Source organism: Mauremys mutica, chromosome 2 (assembly GCF_020497125.1).
Source record: "Mauremys mutica isolate MM-2020 ecotype Southern chromosome 2, ASM2049712v1, whole genome shotgun sequence".
NCBI lineage: Eukaryota > Metazoa > Chordata > Testudines > Geoemydidae > Mauremys > Mauremys mutica.
In genome coordinates, this window is record NC_059073.1 from 185,644,646 (window position 1) to 185,664,811 (window position 20,166).

At 40.5% G+C, this 20,166-nt stretch overlaps 1 protein-coding gene across 13 annotated transcripts in view; it reads right to left on the reverse strand.

Annotated features, from left to right (window-relative positions):
- The window catches only part of FHOD3 (formin homology 2 domain containing 3), a 650,322-nt gene that overhangs the window by 115,576 nt on the left and 514,580 nt on the right, over nt 1–20,166 (reverse strand). For all 13 annotated transcript variants that reach the window (XM_045007832.1, XM_045007840.1, XM_045007828.1 and 10 more), the window contains one exon: nt 6,545–6,679. In XM_045007832.1, the coding sequence (XP_044863767.1) occupies nt 6,545–6,679 (135 nt within the window). The remainder of the gene's footprint in view (nt 1–6,544; nt 6,680–20,166) is intronic.

Below are 20,166 nucleotides of genomic sequence, written 5' to 3' on the forward strand. Positions count from 1 at the left end.
AAGAGAAAGCCCTTCACAAACATTATCATGGTCTTTTGTTACACAGTTAATGAAACCAGCCCTTATTTTAACCGCAGTCAGTCAGGTATTCAGCCTTCCCTCTCCCCACAAACTGAGCAGATGGAACTTCAGACTCATAAAGAGACGTTCAAATAGATCGCTCAGCTAAACCAGGTACAGAACAGCTGGCTGCAATGAAGTTTTCTGCAATGTGCCAATGCACTACAGCAACGATCTGGACTGATCCCCCTGTAACATGGGGAACTACAATATTTTATTGCCCTCTGCTCTTTTTCAGCTGTTTTAACTTTTTTGCTTCTGTGGTTTTGTGCTGCAGAATTAAATTCACTAGGAAAATAGCAGCCTGTCAACATACACAACTGTATCTAGTCAAAATGTAAAAAATGAACTCATATAGCAGCAGAGCTCATGGCATTACACAACAAACTGAAGATGGAGAATATTCAGATTTAAGGTTCACGTGTATACTGGGTAACTCAGGGCATTAGTAAAGGTCTAGATGGAGCTTTATACCAATAGGTAACAAGTATGAATCTAGACAAAAAGTTGTTTCCATTTCACATTTGTTAAGTGAGTTATGTTAAATGAGTGGATGGTTTCAATTCAGTTCCTAGTGAGCAGGTATCTATATTATCAAAAGCACCATCACATTAGCTTTCTTGTTAGCAGTCTTATGAAGACCAGGGTTTGAATGCATATAAAGAATGAACTAGTGTCTCTCTCCTACATGTGGTTCTTCCAGTCCAGGGTTGAGGCACTGCCGCCATCCATGCTTCCATGTTCCTCTAGGTCAGGGCAACTTGCAGTGCCAGTGCACATGCTGAACCTGTTCTATGGCTAAAAGGCAGCAAACCCCTGGGTTGTCAGTTTGGTATGTTTCATGAGCAACCAATTCCACTTATTTTGTTTAAGAGAATAAAAATGTAATCTGAAGTTCTCTAGATCTGTGAGCAGTGCCCTGGAAATTCTACATGACCCTCTGTTTCAGCAAAGTAACCAGATATAGGTCAGAATAAGAACAGGAACATTTCCATTTGAACTGTAAACCTCTAGGAAAGGTTCTGGGAGTGTTTCTTTGCAAGGACATTTTAAAATTATCATTGCAAACAATCTGCTATCAAACACAAAAATACATGAAAATAATGTTGCTGATTCATACTTGCAAAACCAAGGAAATGCAGAGTTAAACTTTTTACTTCCTCATTAAGGTCCTGATCCAAAGCCCAATGAAGTCAATGGAAAACCTCCCACTGATTTCAATTGGCTCTGGCTCAGGACAAAAATTACCATCGGTACTGCATACTGCTCATATAATATCTTATACTACACAAGACTGCTCCAAAAACCTGGAGAAACTTAGACAATGGGGGATTTCAGCAGAGCTTTTTGTGCTTATTTTGTTCTAATGTGGGATATATGTTTGCAAAATAGCCCATAAAAGTGCACTGTCAGAAGCTGTCTGATGCAAAGGACTTTATTAAAAAAAATTACGTAAGGCCAATGCAATGGATGACTGATGTTTGACAGTGCATTTACGGACTGTCTAAGAGAGATGTTTCTTTCCTCTTCATAAGAAGGAAATAAAAGTTTAGTTTTTCATTTCAAGATATATACACATCAAGATATATTGCTAATGACTGGTAAAATTGGCCCAGGCAGCATAGCAATGATGCCCTGCTGGTGAACATTTCCAAAAAATACTCCAGCTTACTTTAGCATGTTCCATTACAACTTGAAAATGCCAGAGAACTCACTTCTAATTTGTTTCAAATCTAGCCGACCAGCAGGATTGTGGTAAAAGTTTTTACCCAGCTACAGTCAGTGTTTGGTGCTTATGCGGTCAGATGTGTTTCATTTCACAAGATGCTTTAAATGGCTGTATTTTTGGCTGTAAAGATGAGGGAAAGCACATCAGCCTCTGTTTGATTTTAGAAACATCAAAATCATTTTTAATAATGGCCACCTTAGCCACAATAGAATTGCTGCTGGATCAGACTCTAAGTTTGAAGGAGGAAATTGCCTCCCGTGTGATGATTTGTATTGCCAGAGAGAAATCTACCAGTTGGATGATTTCTTCACATTAATGTAATGAAATATAATTTTTAAAGGATTCCATGGGTCACTTTGTCTAGTAGTCTCTCAATGGTAAGGATGCTGCACATGTTACGCAAAACAGAATTGTAGCATTCTTGATTTTTTCTGTCTGTTATCTGGTTAGTAACATGCACATTTTACAGGTGAAAACAAGAATTCCATCTAGCCTTTAATAAACACTATTGAAAATGGAGGTTAAACTACTGGAAGACAAAGTCTGTTATTTGAGTGCTCCTGGAAAACTTGCTTTCATGGGCGTAGGAAACTAAATGCTTAGTACAGTGTTTCTCAACCTTTCCAGTTGCTAATCTTTTATTTGGAGTAAAAAAATTTGAAATTACCATTATATTTATTATGAAAGAATAAAATAATCATCAATACTAACAATGTTAAGCCTATATAATTTATTTGTGTGTTTTGAGTGGTTCTGAGAAAATACTGGACCTTGAAGGATAAGGGTATGCTGGGAGTGGGGGAATGAGAATTTTTTTGATAACCAATTTTCTTTGCTTTAGATAATAATAAAATTTTCAGTGGCTCATGATCTCCCCTGAACATTTGTACCCATCGGTTGAAAAAGACGGGTTTAGAAGAACTATAACCATACTAACATTTGGGCAAATTTCTGGTTCAAATGTAATATTTGGTATTATTTCCCAAATCAACAGACAAAAGTTATGTCTATCAACCAATCCCATGCCTACTAGTCCTGCTACACTGTTATTTATTCCTATACCCATGATTGGACTCATTTTTTGTTTTAGTGAAAGTACAACATTTTTATAGGTTTCTTTTTAAATAAAATTATCCCTTGCATGCCTGGTTAAAAGTGTACTTAAATAGCCAACAGCCACACAATAATGGACATAATAAGTGGAAAGCAACTGAAAGCAGAAAGCAAAAGGTACAAACCTCTCTTCTCTTGCTTGCCTTAGTTCCTCTCTTTTGTCTAAATAATCACGGCTTAAGTTGCAGAGGAAACCAAGGAATAAGAAGGAACAAGAATAAGGAAGGTAACAGATGTAAATAATAAGAGAAATAAATAGCTAAAACCAAGACAATTAAAGGTAATGAAGATTGACTATCTACACTGAAGACATTTGCATCTACTCTCTGAATAAATGTGGAAGAGGGTGTATGTGTGTTCAGACGTATAGAGATACACTACATGTCACCATCATGCCAAATATGTACAGTGGGGAAGGATACTAAGCATAGAATAAAAATGGGCAACTTTGAATTACAGGCTTAGAAGCCCAAAATAGAATTTCTGGCACATAATTCTATGTTTGCCTATTATTTTTCATGGCCCTGACTTCTGGACAAGTTACAAGTCCTCAAATGCCACTACTTACATCTGTCCTCACATTTCTGCTATTCTTTCTCCTCCAGTTCCTCTTATTCTCTCCTCCCACAAGTAACTCTTTTCTTTCACTTTTGCCAGATCAACTTTGCCTAACACTTGGGTAGTGTAATTACTGGGTATGATGTCCCACCCATGATTTTTAGTGCTGAAATGTTCTTTATATTATTTGCAGCATGTTTATCTCATAGGGTTATATAAGAACTGCAGAAGTTAGAAGTCCTGTTAGAACATCTAGCCCACACCCCTGCTGATGCAAGATTGTTCCCTACAGTCCATTTCATAGTGTTTTGTCAAGTGGTTAGACAAAACTGATGGGACTTTCATCACTTCAGACTATCTCTCAGCCTATAAGACCTCAGTGCCAGGGAGTTTTCCAGAAATCTTCCACTTACTGAACACATCCCATTATTTCTTTTTATACTCTGTGTATCAAATGAAATAATTACTCACCATCCCTGGGGCATGCACCAATCAAACATCTGAAGACAGTTATCATGCTCCTTCCTTAGCTCTCACATTCAGATGTCACCCATAAAAATTTGTCAAATTGTATATATAGATAAAGATACTTAAATATAAACACTATTCTCTAGACCACTGGTTTCTAATCCTTAAAAAAGGAGAGTCCCCTTCAGGAGAATGAAACTGATCTAGCTCCTCTTCAATCCTAGCATGTGTTGTTAATGCTCTACCCCAAATGAGCGGTCACTCAGAGCAGATGGTGAAGATCTTCATAATATGATACTTCCTTTCTTACATGCTTTGATGAAATAGTCTATAATGCTGACATTCATCATTGGCATTGGAATTAGCACCCACTGAAATGAAAAATGCAGTGCACATCTTAGAGTTTCAGGCTCTCTGCAAACTAAAGACACCATCAACGTGTTTGTTACACATTGGTTCACAGTTTCCATATTTTCTTTGCAACCCTAACAGCTAGGAGACTAATGTTTAAAAAAAAAGAAAGCTGAGATTCTGGAGAAAACGGAGGGTATTTGTACACTGCAATTAAAAACCTGTGGCTGGCCTAGGCCAGCTGACTTGGGCTAAGGGCTCGGGCCAAGCGGCTGCTTAATTGTGCTGTAGATGTTTGGGTTCAGGCCGGTGCCCAGGCTCTAGGACCCTGTGAGTGGGGAGGGTCCTGGAGCTTGGGCTGCACCCCAATTCTGAATGTCTACACTGCAATTAAACACTCCCTTAGCCTGAGTCCTGTGAGCCCAAGCAGCTGGCATGGGCCAGCCATGGGTGGCTAACTGTAATGTAGACATACCCAGAGAAGCCTCTCCATGTACCCCAGGCTAATCCTCTACACCCCTTCCCCACCCCGGGAGTATGTTTCATACTGTGGGAAACCCTGCTCTATACTTACTATGGAAAATAACTCAAATATTGTACATGTACCTAAATAAGTTATTTAGTTATCTCAATCATATCTTAGCTAACTGGAAAATTTTAAGGGTGACCGCTGTATTTAGGAATTTGGACTGTTCAGCACTTCACAGGATTATACTCTTAATTTAACAGCTGTGAGGGGCTCATGGAATGGGATGAAGATTTTTTTTTGTTTTTTAATTTCACTTGTACGGTCTCATTTTTCTAACCTTAGGAAACATCCCCAACGGCAGCACTATCACTGTATGTTGCCGGCAAGATGTGCAGATCTGTCATTCAAGCTGCCAAATGCTCTGTGTGGCTTTTTTGGTCTGGGAGTTTCCTTTCTGAAAGCTGATGTTGGCTGTCTCATGACTGCCTGCTGTAGCAATATGATACCATTTGGAGGGAGAGTTTTTGGAAGGAGCTTAGAGCTAGAGGATTGGGAGCTAATTGCTTCTGTTTCAGAAGAACTTGGGCAGCTTTTGGCTGCCGAAGACTCTATTGTGGTGCACTAGTCCCTGCCCTCCTGCTCCTTTTTTCTTCACTGAACTAGCTGTCTTCTGGAGCCAGAAGGGCATCTCCGCTGACTAAAGAAGGCTTGTGTGTAACTTTCTTAGTTTTCTTCTACTTGTCATTTGATACAACCTCTCTTACTGGTACTCTCTTTCCCAGCTTCACTACAGACACAATAGATTGTTTCCATTTCTTAGCTGTTTACTAAAACAGAAAAGGGCCCAAACCTGCATCTCAATAGACAAATTTCCTTGAAAACTAGCACCCAAATTCTTAATATATATTCTAGGGCTATAAAATAAATGCTTTATGGAGGAGACAGCAACTCTTTCCAGTCTATAGCCTGCTACATTCTTCTTGATGAGAGACATTCTTCCCCTCACACCCCTGATTATGACACAGTGAAATTATTGTTTCTAGGCACAGTTTGCAGAGAATACTTCATAACTGCAGATGGACAAGGAGTCTCACTCCAATGAGATCTGCTATGACACCGTACAACTAACAAACAGGGTAACCAGTTTTTTATATATGGCATTTCCTGCAAGTTCCCTAGTACATATATTGAATTTCAGCCCTTTGGCAAATTATTTAATTTAGAATGGTTTGATTTCTCCCATCTGGGAGGGATTTATATAAATTTTAATTTGATGTGCCTGATCCAAAGCCCACTGTAGTCAATGAATGTCGTTACATTTACTTTAGTGGAATTTGGATTAGACCCTGTAGTTAGTTTGTGTAGTGATTCCGATACATCTATTTTCATTAAAGGGAACTGGAGGTGAAGTATTCTAAAAAAGTGCAATGTTTCAAAAAGTACCATATGCTCCTAAAAGTGAAATGTTTTGACTTTAGCAAAAAATTAAGGCAGCAAGAGACCCATCCCCCAAACCGCTACATCTTATAAACATTAGGGTTTGAGGGAGAGTAAATTGGTTAATGAATTGGGGCCTGTGCTGTTATCTAGCCAGTATAATTGGCTAGGTATGCACAAGCTGACAGTTTCATTAAATGCTACAATTCATAATACCCTTTGTTTAATATATCAATTTTTAAACATGTTTATACCTTGGCACATAGCTGAAGGAAGAACGCTGCAATGTAATTTCCCTATTATTTAGGAAAATATTGCATTAAGGCAACAAATCATTAACGAACACTATTATCTCCTACTTGAATTTGTTTCTCTCTTCCCGCTCTATCCTTTGCAACCTCTCTTCTCTCTCCTGACGTCGCCTCTCTCTTTCCGCTGCCAAGGATTCTTGGTGCTGCCGATAGGATGATGTAAGGAGACCACCCAATGCTGGCCTGCAGACCAAAGAGGATCACATTTCACAGTGCCACTTTTATTGATTATACAGACAGAAATTGTTAACAGTCATGAGTTAGTCAGAAATATATTCCCGACACGGAATGACATGGAAATATTCATTCAAAGATGCATCAAAACACTGACATAATATGCCCTTGCTACCTACTACTTTATTAAGCTGTGATGACCTTAAAAGCTGCAGATATTTTAGAAAATGTTTAAGTTAACTTAAACCTCTGAGGTGCATGCAAAATCTTTTTAGGAATTGTTCAGCCTCTTTCAACTGCAGTATCACTTAAACCAGCTATACACCATTATGGCTCTAACTGAAAGGACGAACTCCATAATGGGATTCTGAAATGAAAATAGAAGTGCAACACTTTGCGAGCACTTCCAAACATGTTATGCGAAGATGCTTCAAAAGCTGATGTATCAAACACCAAAGGAATACTGTATACTGAAAGCTATACTAAAAAATGATAGAACTACATTTTGGAATCTGAATGCAATTTAGGATGAGGCTTATTAATACTTGCCATTACGTTGCTAAATTCATGAATTTTGTCATCTTAGCAGTTGCTGCAATAGCAATAGGAATCCTTTGCTGAGCTATATTGTAATCTGGACCTTTCAGGTTAGTAAGTACAGGAACAAATCAGTAAAACATACTGGGAAAGTGCTAATGATTATGACCTTGGTTCATTAAAAGGCACAAAGGGCTTAGTTTTGCTATATTAAGTTTATTATTTGATTGTTAGACAGTATAATATCAGAGTGCAACAGAGCTAAGTAACACTATTAGTAATAGGTATCAAATCTTTAGCTCTTGTTCAACTGTCTGCTAAAATAGAATCAAAGGATCAAGCATAGCTGAGTAAGTTTCCAGCCAAACAACACGGTCCCTTTCATCAAGGATGAACAGTGGCTGCAGCTAGTAGAAACCAAAGCAACCACTTCTGGAAGATTTATCAGATGCTAGCTTTGCAAGATAGACTGCTACTGTAATTAGTGGATACATTTAACGAGTAGTCATCATTGAAAGCAGATGTGAGTTCTCCAGTCTTTGGCCAGGTCTACACACAGTTTTTGTACAGTATAACTATTTTGGTTAGGGGTGTGTTGTTTTACCAAAGTAGTTATATACTGGTACAAGCCCTCATGTATATCCAGTTATATAAATGTGCCTTATACCAGTATAGCTTATTCCCCTTCCCATACAGAAATAGCTATCCAGGTATAAAGCACCTTTATACTAATCGAACTGCATCCACACTAAGTGGGATTGCACTGCTTTAACTATACTGGTAGAGTTAAAGTGGTACACCCTTGTGTGTAGACAAGCCCTTGTTTAGTTCATAAATGATTGTAATGTGAACTTTGGAATGAAGTGATCAGCAGTCATAAAGAAAGGAATCCCTTCTCTGAAAAGAAACTAACTTGCCTAATCCTTTCAAAGTCACAAACTTAGCAGTACAAGAGAAAATATACTTCCACTGCCTTTAAAACTCAGATACTCTCCTTCTAGTTATCATTGCTCTAAGCACTGTACTGTCTAGGCATTCAATCACTAGTGCCCACTGATTCACAGGTGGAGGCAATAGCAGCAAAAGACCAAACTATTCCTGTAAAGATATCTTTCTTGTCTGTCTGTGTTTAGACAAAGAGGAATCCTGTAGAAGGCAGACGTTTTGGCCACATTGGCAGCAGGTCAGTGTAAGTATAATTTCAATAATTTCATTAAATTCAATTTCAACATGTCATAGTCCACCCAGATAAACATTACATAAGGGGCTATAAAACTTGATATCCTGTAAACCTTGTTTCTGGCACTCTGGTGAAGCTAGAGTAACAATGCTGGATCACACTCAAAATCATAAGAAACTCCAATAATCTATAACACTAGCTCCCCCCGGCCCCCAAAAAAATGAAAATAAAAAACCAAAAACTGATAGTCCAGCTTGCATGGTAAATCTTTCCTTGGAATGCATTTTAAACAGATTATGACCTTTGACTTTCAACCCACCCTCAAAAAGAGCTTTCAGCAAGAATTAAAGATTCAAAAGCTACAGCTCTATCACCTAATGTGGTATGAAAGTCTCTGTTGAATTATGGCTACAGTATATCACTTAAGGACTGCTCTAAGAATGGTCAAACTGGGCAGTGTCTCAGGTATAAACATCTGTACATGAAACAAGAGAAAAGGCAAAATTGTGAGTTGACTGTTTTCCATCAGTTCAGTTCTGTTTTGTCCAATCACTTGAAACCCCAGGTAGCTGCCTTGAAGGCTGAAGTCTCAATATACAGCCAAGGGCAGTTACGACTGATTGAAACCTGAAGAAACACTAGAAGCAGATCAAGGACAAAGACCAGACAGCTACAGTGAGACTGTAAGCTTTTTGGCTGGGAGTATCTTTTTACTACATTTGTACAACATCAGCATAAACTGGAGCCCAACCTCTTTGACTGAGGTCTCTGGGCACATAATACAAATGAATAATACAATAAGTAATACAAATAAATAATAACTATCCAGAGGATCAGGGACATACTTATGTGGAGGTAAGGAGTTTGGTCCCTGACAGAAGACTGAAACTCAGACCTACCTCTAAAATTCTTCTGTGAGATCTAAGGAGTTCACAGCCAAGTCATCATTAATAGCAACAACTAGAATTGTTAATAACAACTACTACTTCATTATTTGGAATTATGTTAGCTAGGTCAAAATTACAAGAGTTATCAGGCATCATATTTCAGAGCATAAGCTGATCACTAGCTGGGATCAGAAAAATACTCCTCTTCCCCAAGCGATGATATAATATTTCCCCAAAGATGCACTGTGAGTGTATTATGCCTTCTCTGGAGTGTATCAGGTATTGACCACTGTCAGAGACAGAGTAGTATGCTTGATAGACATTTGGTGTGTTTCAGTATGCAATTTCCTATGCTCTAAAATATTCTGGTCTGGAATTCAGTCATATCAACCCCCAGTCCTAATATGAGTTGTGACTAACATTTTAATAAGTTTTAATATGCAATAATCTTGTACTAAATTATGTGCATGGAACTTGAATCACAATTCCCTGGGCCTCCTGATTTTATCCAGAGACACACTGACTCCATGCAACATACTTCAATGATACTTCACAACAATCTGGTGTGACCAGGGGCGGCTCCAGGCACCAGCACGCCAAGTGCGTGCCTGGGGCGGCAAGCCACGGGGGGGCACTCTGCCGGTCGCTGCGAGGGCAGCAGGCAGGTTGCTGGTCCCGCGGCTTAGGCGGACCTCCCGCAGGCAAGCTGCTGAATCCGCGGGACCGGAGACCTCCCGCAGGCAAGCCGCCGAAGGCAGCCTGCCTGCCGTGCTTGGGGCGGCAAAATACCTAGAGCCGCCCCTGGGTGTGACACATGGCACTTAAACTTTAAAGAGTAGTTGCCAATGCTACATGAATGTATAGCTTTTGTGTTAGTATGTAGGTGGAACACAGACAGCATGACAAGCAGGTGGAACAAGCTGTTGGGTCTGTAATTCACTTGAAATAATATTTTAAATAATAATGATTTTTAAAAGAGATTTTTCTTAAAATGGCATAGTAGCAATGAGGCTCAAGATAAAGTTTCTCCCTTGCTGAAGTCTCATGGTGAGATGTAACATGACCATGTAGAATGGTTGAGACACATCAATAAATAGTCTTGGTGTATTATTGTTATTATCCAAGTAGCTAATATATACACACATTATGATGGCTGGTTTCATATATGACCAATTAGTAGAGGTGCAATTCCAAACGCACAACTGAAGAGGGTCTTTATTCTGACAACTATTTTCAGTCTTCTACATTCACTAGAGGCAGAGGGAAATAAAGAGACTAGCTTGGTCTGATGTGACAGCCAGCAGAATCTAAACAAGCTTATGTTTCCAAATACAGGAACATCTGAAAGGGCACTCCCACCACAGAAAGTATATCCAGACAAAACGAGTGGCAGGAAAATATTATAATAGTGGCCAGAAGTCTAAATTCCTCCTGAAAATTTGTGATTTGTAACCATTATTATACACCAAGATATTGGAGGCAAAGGGGCCATTACTTTACCATTATCTTGTTGAAAGAAGACAGGAGAGAGGTAACAGAGGAAGGGAAACCGTTTGTGTAAATGGGGACCTTGGACAATGTAAAAGGAAAAAGCCACCTTCAAGTCAAAACTCTTTTAAAGAACCACCTAACTAAACTGACCCATTACATTTGCTACAATTCAATTTCAATGCACCACATTCTGTTTTGTTACTTTGTCACATGTATACTTCAGTTTAACCATTTTATGACAATACTCCATCATATACTAGTAAATACCATACAATAATTTGTGAAAGTGACAATGCCTTAAGAATCTGAGACCTTTGCTATTAAATCTTTGAGAGCTGAGGCGAGGGAATAGGTCTTATTGCAAGAGTTATTGGATTGGCAAAGTGTGAATTAGCACTGCAGATATATTATCTAAATCTTCTTCAGTGGTCACTTTTTCTTCACTGCCAGTAGAGCAGAAAACTTTTAACTTTATCAAATGAATCTAAGTCTGCTATTTCATTTCATCTTTGCAAAGAACACAAGATACAAAGGTATATAATGACAGCTGAAAAAAATCAGAATGTTGATATTCAGGATTTTTCATAATTTAACTATGACCAGAATCATTAATAATCTTTAGAAATGAGCCCTAATTATCCATTTCCCACCATATTCCTGTTCCTGCAGTCATGAAAATATTATGAAGGGAGAACACGACCAGACTGCTAGTCTGAAATAGACCTCACACAAGTCTAAATGTCTCTTGGCTCTAACATAATAAACCCACTGCCCAGCCTAGAAAGAGACAAAAGGGGAGCTGGAGCTGCCAAGAGCCATACTGCTCTTCACCGTTATGGATATTATATCTGTGTGTGACAGGGCAGATTCAAAAGTGTGTTGATATAACAATTTGCGAACAGACTAAACATAACTTGGGAAATCTTTACAAAAATTCTCTTGAAAACAAACAAAAATTAGAGAGATAAAGCTACAGATTAATACTCAGAGAAACTTGAGAAGCACCAGAAGAAAAAGAACTGATTAATGTCAGACTTTTAACTGGCCTGCAAGGCTATGTAAAATGAAGCCACGACAGGGTAGGTACAGTAGTTCAGGGTCAGTGGGCACGCAGGACAACGGTTTCTATTGCACAAATACTTTCCTTTACACACAGACTATTATTCAGAATGAATAACCCACACACTTTTTGTACCAATGTAACTATTTTGGTTAGGGTGTGATTTTTCTGCTGACAGTTATACCAGCGCAGCCTCTAGTTTGGATGCAGTTATACCAGTATAAAACTGCCTTATTCTGTATCAGTATATTCCCCTCCCCATAAATTAGGAATAAGTTAAAGCACTATATCTGCATTCATACTAGGCAGTCTGTACTGCTTTAACTATACCGATATTGTTAAAGCAGGGACCACAATCCTGCAGATGTACAGAGGTGCTTAACTTTAACTCAATGGGATTATTCATGTGATTAAAGTTAAGCAAATATGCAAATCTTTGCAGAGCGGGACCAAAATTAGCAAACATTAGATATGTGTCTGAAATGCAAATGGCTATTCTTCTCTTAATGTATGCACAGCTCACCTTCATAGCATCAAGACACAGGAGGGTGTCTTTTGCCAGTCTTCAACAAATGCCTTTGCCTACATTGTGAGGCACAGAAGGCCGCAACCAGGGGATGACCACTGAAACGAGTATTGTCATGTCTTGATGTTATTTTAATATAGCAAGTTCAGCAGAACTTCACTAACCTGTACTACTGCTTGAGATAGGCATTGCAAGTCACTGAATTCTGTGAGTAAATACACACAAAAATAGTGTCTTACAAGACCTAGTTTGTTTGTACACTTGAAAACCATGATCTGGTTTTAGTTAAGATAAGACTTTATCATGTACAAAGTGCTGTAGCATATTTTGCAAAAATAATGAAGCTTTGGTAATAAGGAGACCTTCCCACAGCTTCCAAGCTATTAAATCTCTTTATAAGAAGGAAGGCAGTGTCATTTTTATGTGAATCATACAATGAACAGAGGAAGGGCAGAGGCTCTACCTTCTTAGATATTATGACAATGCCTAGCACATTTGGGGCATAATTACTAGCAAGTTTATTCTCTAAATTGTTCAGAGTTTAATTCAAATAATTCATTTTAATTTTTTCCTTGTGTTTTGAGCATATCTCAGTAGAATTACCACCATAAACATGGGGAAGGAGGGAAGCTTTTGGTAAATCTGGGTCCATGCATGCTTTTAAGTGGAAACCTGGCAAAATTTAGTGGTTTTGACCTGAAATAAAGCTGAACTTGGCTTCTGAGAGTTATTTTTCCCTTCAGTTTTTGTGTTTTTAAAATCTGAAACTTGAAGTTTAGTTCACCTGGGTGTGAAGAGAAACCAGAAACAGGTTTGCACAAAACCCTGCTAACCTAAACTGCTGAGCTTAGTACACCTCTGCTCTCACGATTGCTCTCTGGTGGATGGGCTGTTCCCAACATTGAGTTGGTGTTAAAACTAGGGGCTAAATTCTCCCCCATAATGAGCACAGCAAACCACTTCAAGTCTCTTCTGCTTTCCTGACATACATAAACCACCCTAATGTCCCCCAAAAGCTCTTGGCACCATTACAGTATGTAACTCCCACCAACTCACCACCACAGCACCTCCTGCTGGTCGTGCTGAGAATTAGCTCTCTTGGACCACCAGGGCACCTTTCACTAGCGGTGTCTCACTCGCCGTTACTTCTGCTTCCTTCACCGTCTCCACCATCTGGACCCGCATTGCTCCTGGACTGCCGTGTCCTCTTTGGGACACTGCCCTCCAGCTGTGCCCCAGCCTGCTGTCTCCCCCCTTTCAGGGGACAGGCAGTCCTCAGTCCTTCCACTTGCCTCAGCGGCTAACTGCAGTCTCTAGTCTAGCCCCTGGCTTCAGGGGCAAACTGCAGTCTGGATTTAGGCCACTCTCCTCATTGGCAATTAGGGGTAAATGGGGGAGGGGACCAGGCCAGTCCGCTACTCTGGGTCCCGGCCCAGGGACCCTATAGCTGGCAGCCACTTACTGCCCCTCTATTCTCACAGCCTACTTTCCGTGGGCCACTTCCCCCATACCCCTAGCACCTTCCCTGCCCTTGTTTCAGAGCCTCCGTCTGGCCATGGTCAGCCAAGAGCTCCCCTTTGCGTCACTACCCTGCCCAACACTGCAGTATCTCCGGTATTCCTCGGCAGACAGTCCTTCTCCCTTGTCCTCAGGGAGAGACTGCCCCTTGTGCTGCTGAGCAGCCCTTTATATATGAAGTGCTCCAACAAGCCCTCTCCTTATTGGCTCTCCCAATAAACCCTTTCCTGATTGGCTGGGTTCTGTGCAGCCTCTCCAAGGCTGCCTTAACCCTTCTCCTGCCTGTGTGGGACAGCCACCCCACCACAATACACATCAGGAGAACAGAATATTGTTCATACAAATTAAAGGACAGAACGAGAAGAGCTTTCAACCCCAAAACTGAAGTCACCAAACAGTTTCTAACAAAAGCACAATAATGATCTATCAGGGAAATACCATCGACTGCTACCCACTACCACACGGAAAGCACTATTTTAAAAGGGCAGTGGATCATATAATTTGTTTGGTTTCATATATTTCCTGTTTTTCCTTAATGTTCAGATACAACAGTGGGAATAGATAGTGCTGGAGTGAGGATTAGCAGTGGAAGGCTAGTCAAAAAAAGTCAGTTTTGAGAACCTGCCAGGAAATTTCCTCCACCAGCACTTCCCAGGTGGTGTAGCCAATTACAGGAACAGTTAGTTTTAGTAGAAAACTAAACCAAGAGCTGTTTAACATTGTCAAGTATGCTTTTTTATGAGGCATTAAAACAGTTTAAAGATGCACCCAGATTGCCAGGAAATCATTGTTGCAGGCACCTGGGGACGGGAGGGTACTCCAGAGAAAATATTTACAGGCTTTGGCTGCATTTCCTGCTTAAGCTTATAGTAGAGCATTTAAAATATCACTACAGTTAGTTGAGAAAAGATTTCCATATCATTTTACTCCAGTAAGCTTATTTATCCCATGTGTTTACAAACTTCTGTTATGGGAATACAATGGCTGGGTAACTCTGATGATGTATTTATATTGAACGGTATTTAAATACGGTGCATATCAAAAAGGCCTAAGCAGCCAATCAGAACATTGGATTGAACAATAAATATTCAATGCCATATTTTACAGGAGCCCAGTCAGAATATATTGTATCCTAGGGTCAGATGGTACAAACCCAAGTGTTCTAATACAATGGTTCTCAAACTTCATTGCACTGCGACCCCCTTCTGACAACAAAAATTACTACACAACCCCAGGAGGAGGGACCGAAGCCTCAGCCTGCCTGAGCACTGCCATGGAGTATGGATTGGATGAATGGACTATAAGGTGGATAGAAAGCCAGACAGATCGTCAGGCTCAATGTGTAGTGATCAACTGCTTGATGTCTAGTTGGTAGCCAGTATCAAGCGGAGTGGCCCAGGGGTTGGTCCTGGGGCTGGTTTTGTTCAACATCTTCATTAATGATCTGGATGATCGGATGGATTGCACCCTCAGCAAAATTTGCAGATGACACTAAGCTAGGGGGAGAGATAGATACACTGGAGGGTAGGGAGAGGGTCCAGAGTGACCTAGACAAATTTGATGAGGTTCAACAAGGACAAGTGCAGAGTCCTGCACTTAAGACAGAAGAATTCCATGCACTGCTACAGGCTGGGGACCAACCGGCTAAGCGGCAGTTCTGCAGAAAAGGACCTTGGGATTTCAGTGGACGAGAAGCTGGATATGAGTCAACAGTGTGCCATTGTTGCCAAGAAGGCTAACGGCATATTGGGCTGAATTAGTAGGAGCACTGCCAGTAGATTGAGGGAAGTGATTATTCCCCTCTATTCGGCACTGGTGAGGCCACATCTGGCGTATTGCGTCCAGTTTTGGGCCACCCACTACAGAAAGGATGTGGACAAATTGGAGAGAGCCCAACAGAGGGCAACGGAAATGATTAAGGGGCTGGGGCATATGACTTACGAGGAGAGGCTGAGGGAACTGGGTTTATTTAGTCTGCAGAAGAGAAGAGTGAGGGGGGATTTGATAGCAGCCTTCAACTACCTGAAGGGGATTCCAAAGAGGATGGAGCTCGGCTGTTCTCAGTGGTGGCTGATGACAGAACAAGGAGCAATGGTCTCAAGTTGCAGTGAGGGGAGGTCTAGGTTGGATATTAGGAAACACTATTTCACTAGGAGGGTGTTGAAGCAGTGGAATGGGTTACCTAGGGAGGTGGTGGAATCTCCATCCTTAGAGTTTTTTTAAGGCCCGGCTTGACAGAGCCTTGACTGGGATGATTTAGTTGGGGTTGGTCCTGCTTTGAGCAGGGGGTTGGACTAGATGACCTCCTGAGGTCTTTTCCAGCCCTAATCTTCTATGAGGCGGCTTAGTTGCTATGAAAAATATGAAATCTCATTAGAACCAATTACTTACACCAGGGGATTGGAAAGTAGCAAAAATAATACATATATATACATACATATATACACACACACACACACACACACACACATATATATATATATAATAGGAGATCCAAGAAATTAAAAATTAGTAAACCTTAATTTTTTTACCATAAACTGCCTGAAATGGTCATGAAAACTAGAACTGTAAAAAATCTAGAAGATCTGAAAGAGTCTAATCAGAAGGGCTTCTGGAAAGGATAACTGTGCCTCACAAATCTATCAGAGCTCCTCTTTTAGTGAGCCAAAAAATAGTGGATAAAGGAGAATTAACTGATGTAATTTATTTAGACTTCCAAAATGTCTTTGAGAAAGTCCCTCACAAGGGGCTGCTAAATAGGGTGTGATATGCAAAGTACTGCCATAGATCAGAAAATGGATACAAGACAGGAAACAAAACACAGGAATAAATAAGTTTATTTTCATTATGGCAAAATGTTTACAGCAGGCTGCACAAGGTTCTGTCCTAAGACAGGTGTTGTTTAATGTATGTGTTAGTGATTTGGAAAATGGAGTGAGTCATGAAGTGGTAAAATCTGCAGATGATACAAAATTATTTATGTTAATCAAGACTGGAGAAGACTTGGAAGAACTTCAGAAGGATCAGACAGAGTTTGCAGCCAAATCTGCAGGAGAAGCCTGGGCTGCCTGGAGAATTGTGCAGCAGCCAAACATGGAGAAGCTGGGCAGCTGAGCCACTGAAGCGGACCACAGGCTCCTCCTTCTATGGTACTCTGGGTTGGAGGAAGAAGGTTCAGAGCTGGGCTGCCTGGATCACCAACCCCCGTGGAGATTGCTTCTCTGGGGAACCCAGCGAAAAAACTCTTATTGTTGTAAATAATCATTGTCTAGTTTTAGATTAAATGAGCCATAGCTGTATGTTTTTTGTAGGGGCAGGGGAATAGACTTGAAGCCTATTTTATGGCAATGGAATAAATTAAGCAGTAGCACAGCAGCCAGCAAACAGAGCTAGACACAGGGGAGTTTGAGTGGAGATCTGTTAGAGGACAAGGGAGGCAAAACACCTGTTCCTTAAGTGCTGTGAGTGAGTTCTTGAGAGTGTGTTTGCTTGGTGTTTTTTATTTATTTTTTTAGTTTGAAGGGGAAGTTAGGGGCCAGTGTGCAGTGAGAGAAGCTCAGCCTTTGATCACGGTAGAGGCATGATTAGGGGGTGGGACTTTCCAGATTCTGGGGCCTATAAAGGCAGCCAAGCAACCAACCAGTGGAACAGGAGCCAGCAAAAAGAGCCAGAAGAATAGGCAGGCCCATCACTAGAGCTGATCCAGAGAACAGAAGGGTGTGCTATCTGATTGGAGATAAGATAAAGGATATGGACCTCAGGCTGAGGAGGATCCTCATGAGAGCTAGAAAGAATCCACTGATTGTCCTTCATGTGGTAACAAATGATACTGCTAGATTCTTCCTGGAATGCATCAAGAGAGACTATAACAGGTGAGGGGAAATGATGAAAGAATTACAGGATTAGGTGATCTTCAGTGGGATTCTACCTGTCCCTAGAGGAGGAGAGCAAGGTGAGACAAAATTATGGTGATCAATAGATGTCTCTGGCAATTATGCTATAAGGACAACCACTGGGAGGCATTCACAGACAGGACTGTTATCGTGGAATGAACACCATCTGAATAGGGAGGGAAACGGACTTCTGGGATGGAGATTGGCATAACAGATTAAAAGACCTTTAAATTAGGAATTTGTGGGAGATGGTTGGGAGATGCTCATGTCATAGAAAGTCATGGAAGATGGGAGAGATTTCAGAGGACTGGAAAAGAAAAGGGCAAATATAGCGCAAATTTATAAAAAGGGAAATAAGGACAGCCCTGGAATTACCTACCAGTCACTTAACTTCAATGCCCGGAAATAAAATGGAGCAAATAATTAAGCAATCAATTTGCAAACACCTGAAAGATAATAAGGTGATAAGTAATATTCAGCATGGATTTGTCAAGAACGAATCATGTCAAACCAACCTAGTAGCTTTCTTTGCCAGGGTAACAAGCCTTGTGGACAGAGGGGAAGCAGATGTGGTATATCTTGACTTTAGTAAGGCTTCTGATACCGTCTTGCATGACCTTCTCATAAACAAACTAGGGAAATATAACCTAGATGGAACTACTATAAGGGGGGGGGGAATAATTGGTTGGAAAATAGTTCCCAGAGAGTAGTTATCAGTGGTTCACAGTCAAGCTGGAAGGGCATATTGAGTGGGGTTCCGCAGAGATCAGTTCTGTGTCCAGTTCTGTTCAATATCTTCATCAGTGATTTAGATTATGGCATAGAGAGTACTCTTATAAAGTTTGCGGCGGATACCAAGTTGGGAGGGGTTGAAAGTGTTTTGGAGGATAGGATTAAAATTTAAAATGATCTGGACAAACTGGAAAAATGGTCTGAAGTAAATAGGATGAAATTTGATAAGGACAAATGCAAAGTACTCCACTAAGGAAGAAACAATCAGTTGCACACATACAAAATGGGAAATGACTGCCTAGGAAGGAGTACTGCAGGAAGTGATCTGGGGTTGATAGTGGATCACAAGCTAAATCTGAGTCAACAGTGTAACACTGTTGCAAAAAAAGCAAACATTATTCTTGGATGTATCAGCAGGAGTGTTGTAAGCAAGACACGAGAAGTAATTCTTCCAGTCTACTCTACACTGATTAGGTCTCAACTGGAGTATTGTATCTAGTTCTGGATGCCACATGTCAGGAAAGAAGTGGACAAACTGGAGAAATTCCAGAGAAAGCAACAAAAATTATTAAAGGTCTAGAAAACATGGAAGATGAGGGAAGATTGAAAATACTGGGTTTGTGTAGTCGGGAGAAGAGAAGACTGAGAGGGGACATGATGACAGTTTTCAAGTACAGAAAAGAAGGAGGGAGAAAAATTGTTCTTGTTAACCTCTGAGGATAGGACAAGAAGCAATGGGCTTAAATTGCAGTAAGGGCAGTTTAGGTTGGACATTAGGAAAAAATTCTAACTGTCAGGGTGGTTAAGCACTGGAGTAAATTGTTTAGGGAGGTTTTGGAATTTCCATCACTGGAAATTTTTAAGAGCAGGTTAGTAAAGGGTGGTCTAGATAATGCTTAGTCCTGACATGAGTTCAGTGGACTGGACTAGATGACCTCTCAAGGTCCCTTCCAGTCCTACGATTCTATGATTCTATAATCTCCATGCCTGATTCTAGCACTGAGTGGGAGAAAAATCAAGTAAGAATGGATACAGCAATGGAGAAAGGAAAAACAAAGGATAGGAGAATGGACATCAAGAAGAAAGATAGTGCCAATACCAATGACACTAACTGGCAGTAGAATGACTATCTAATAGGATGAGGAATCCGGGCGAAGCTGAGCAGAAACAACTAAGATGTCTGTACACCAATTCAAGGACTCAGGATAACAAAATGGAATAACTAGAACTACTGGTGCAGGAAGTGAAACCAGATGACATAGGGATAACAGAAGCATGGTGGAATAGTAGTCATGGCTGGAGCACAGGTTTGAAGGGTAAGTGTTGTTCAGGAAAGCCAGAAATAAAGGTATAGGTGGTGAAGTGGAATTGTATTTTAATGATGAGGTAGACTGTAAAGAAATTAGAAGCGATGAAATGGGATAAAACAGAATCTGTTTGGGTCATAACAACATTGGGGAAGAAAGGTAACAGAGTTTAGGATAGTGCTTGGGGTCTACTCTAAAACCAATTTTGTACAGGATCCAATTTGGATATGGCTAGAGTGTGTCATACCCAGGGTACAATTTGGACTGATGAACAGCTGTGTCCTCTCAATTTTCCAACCTGGGGTGACTTTTACACTGTTTCACTGTGAGACCACTCCTGGTCTGCTCACACAGAGCCTTCGGCA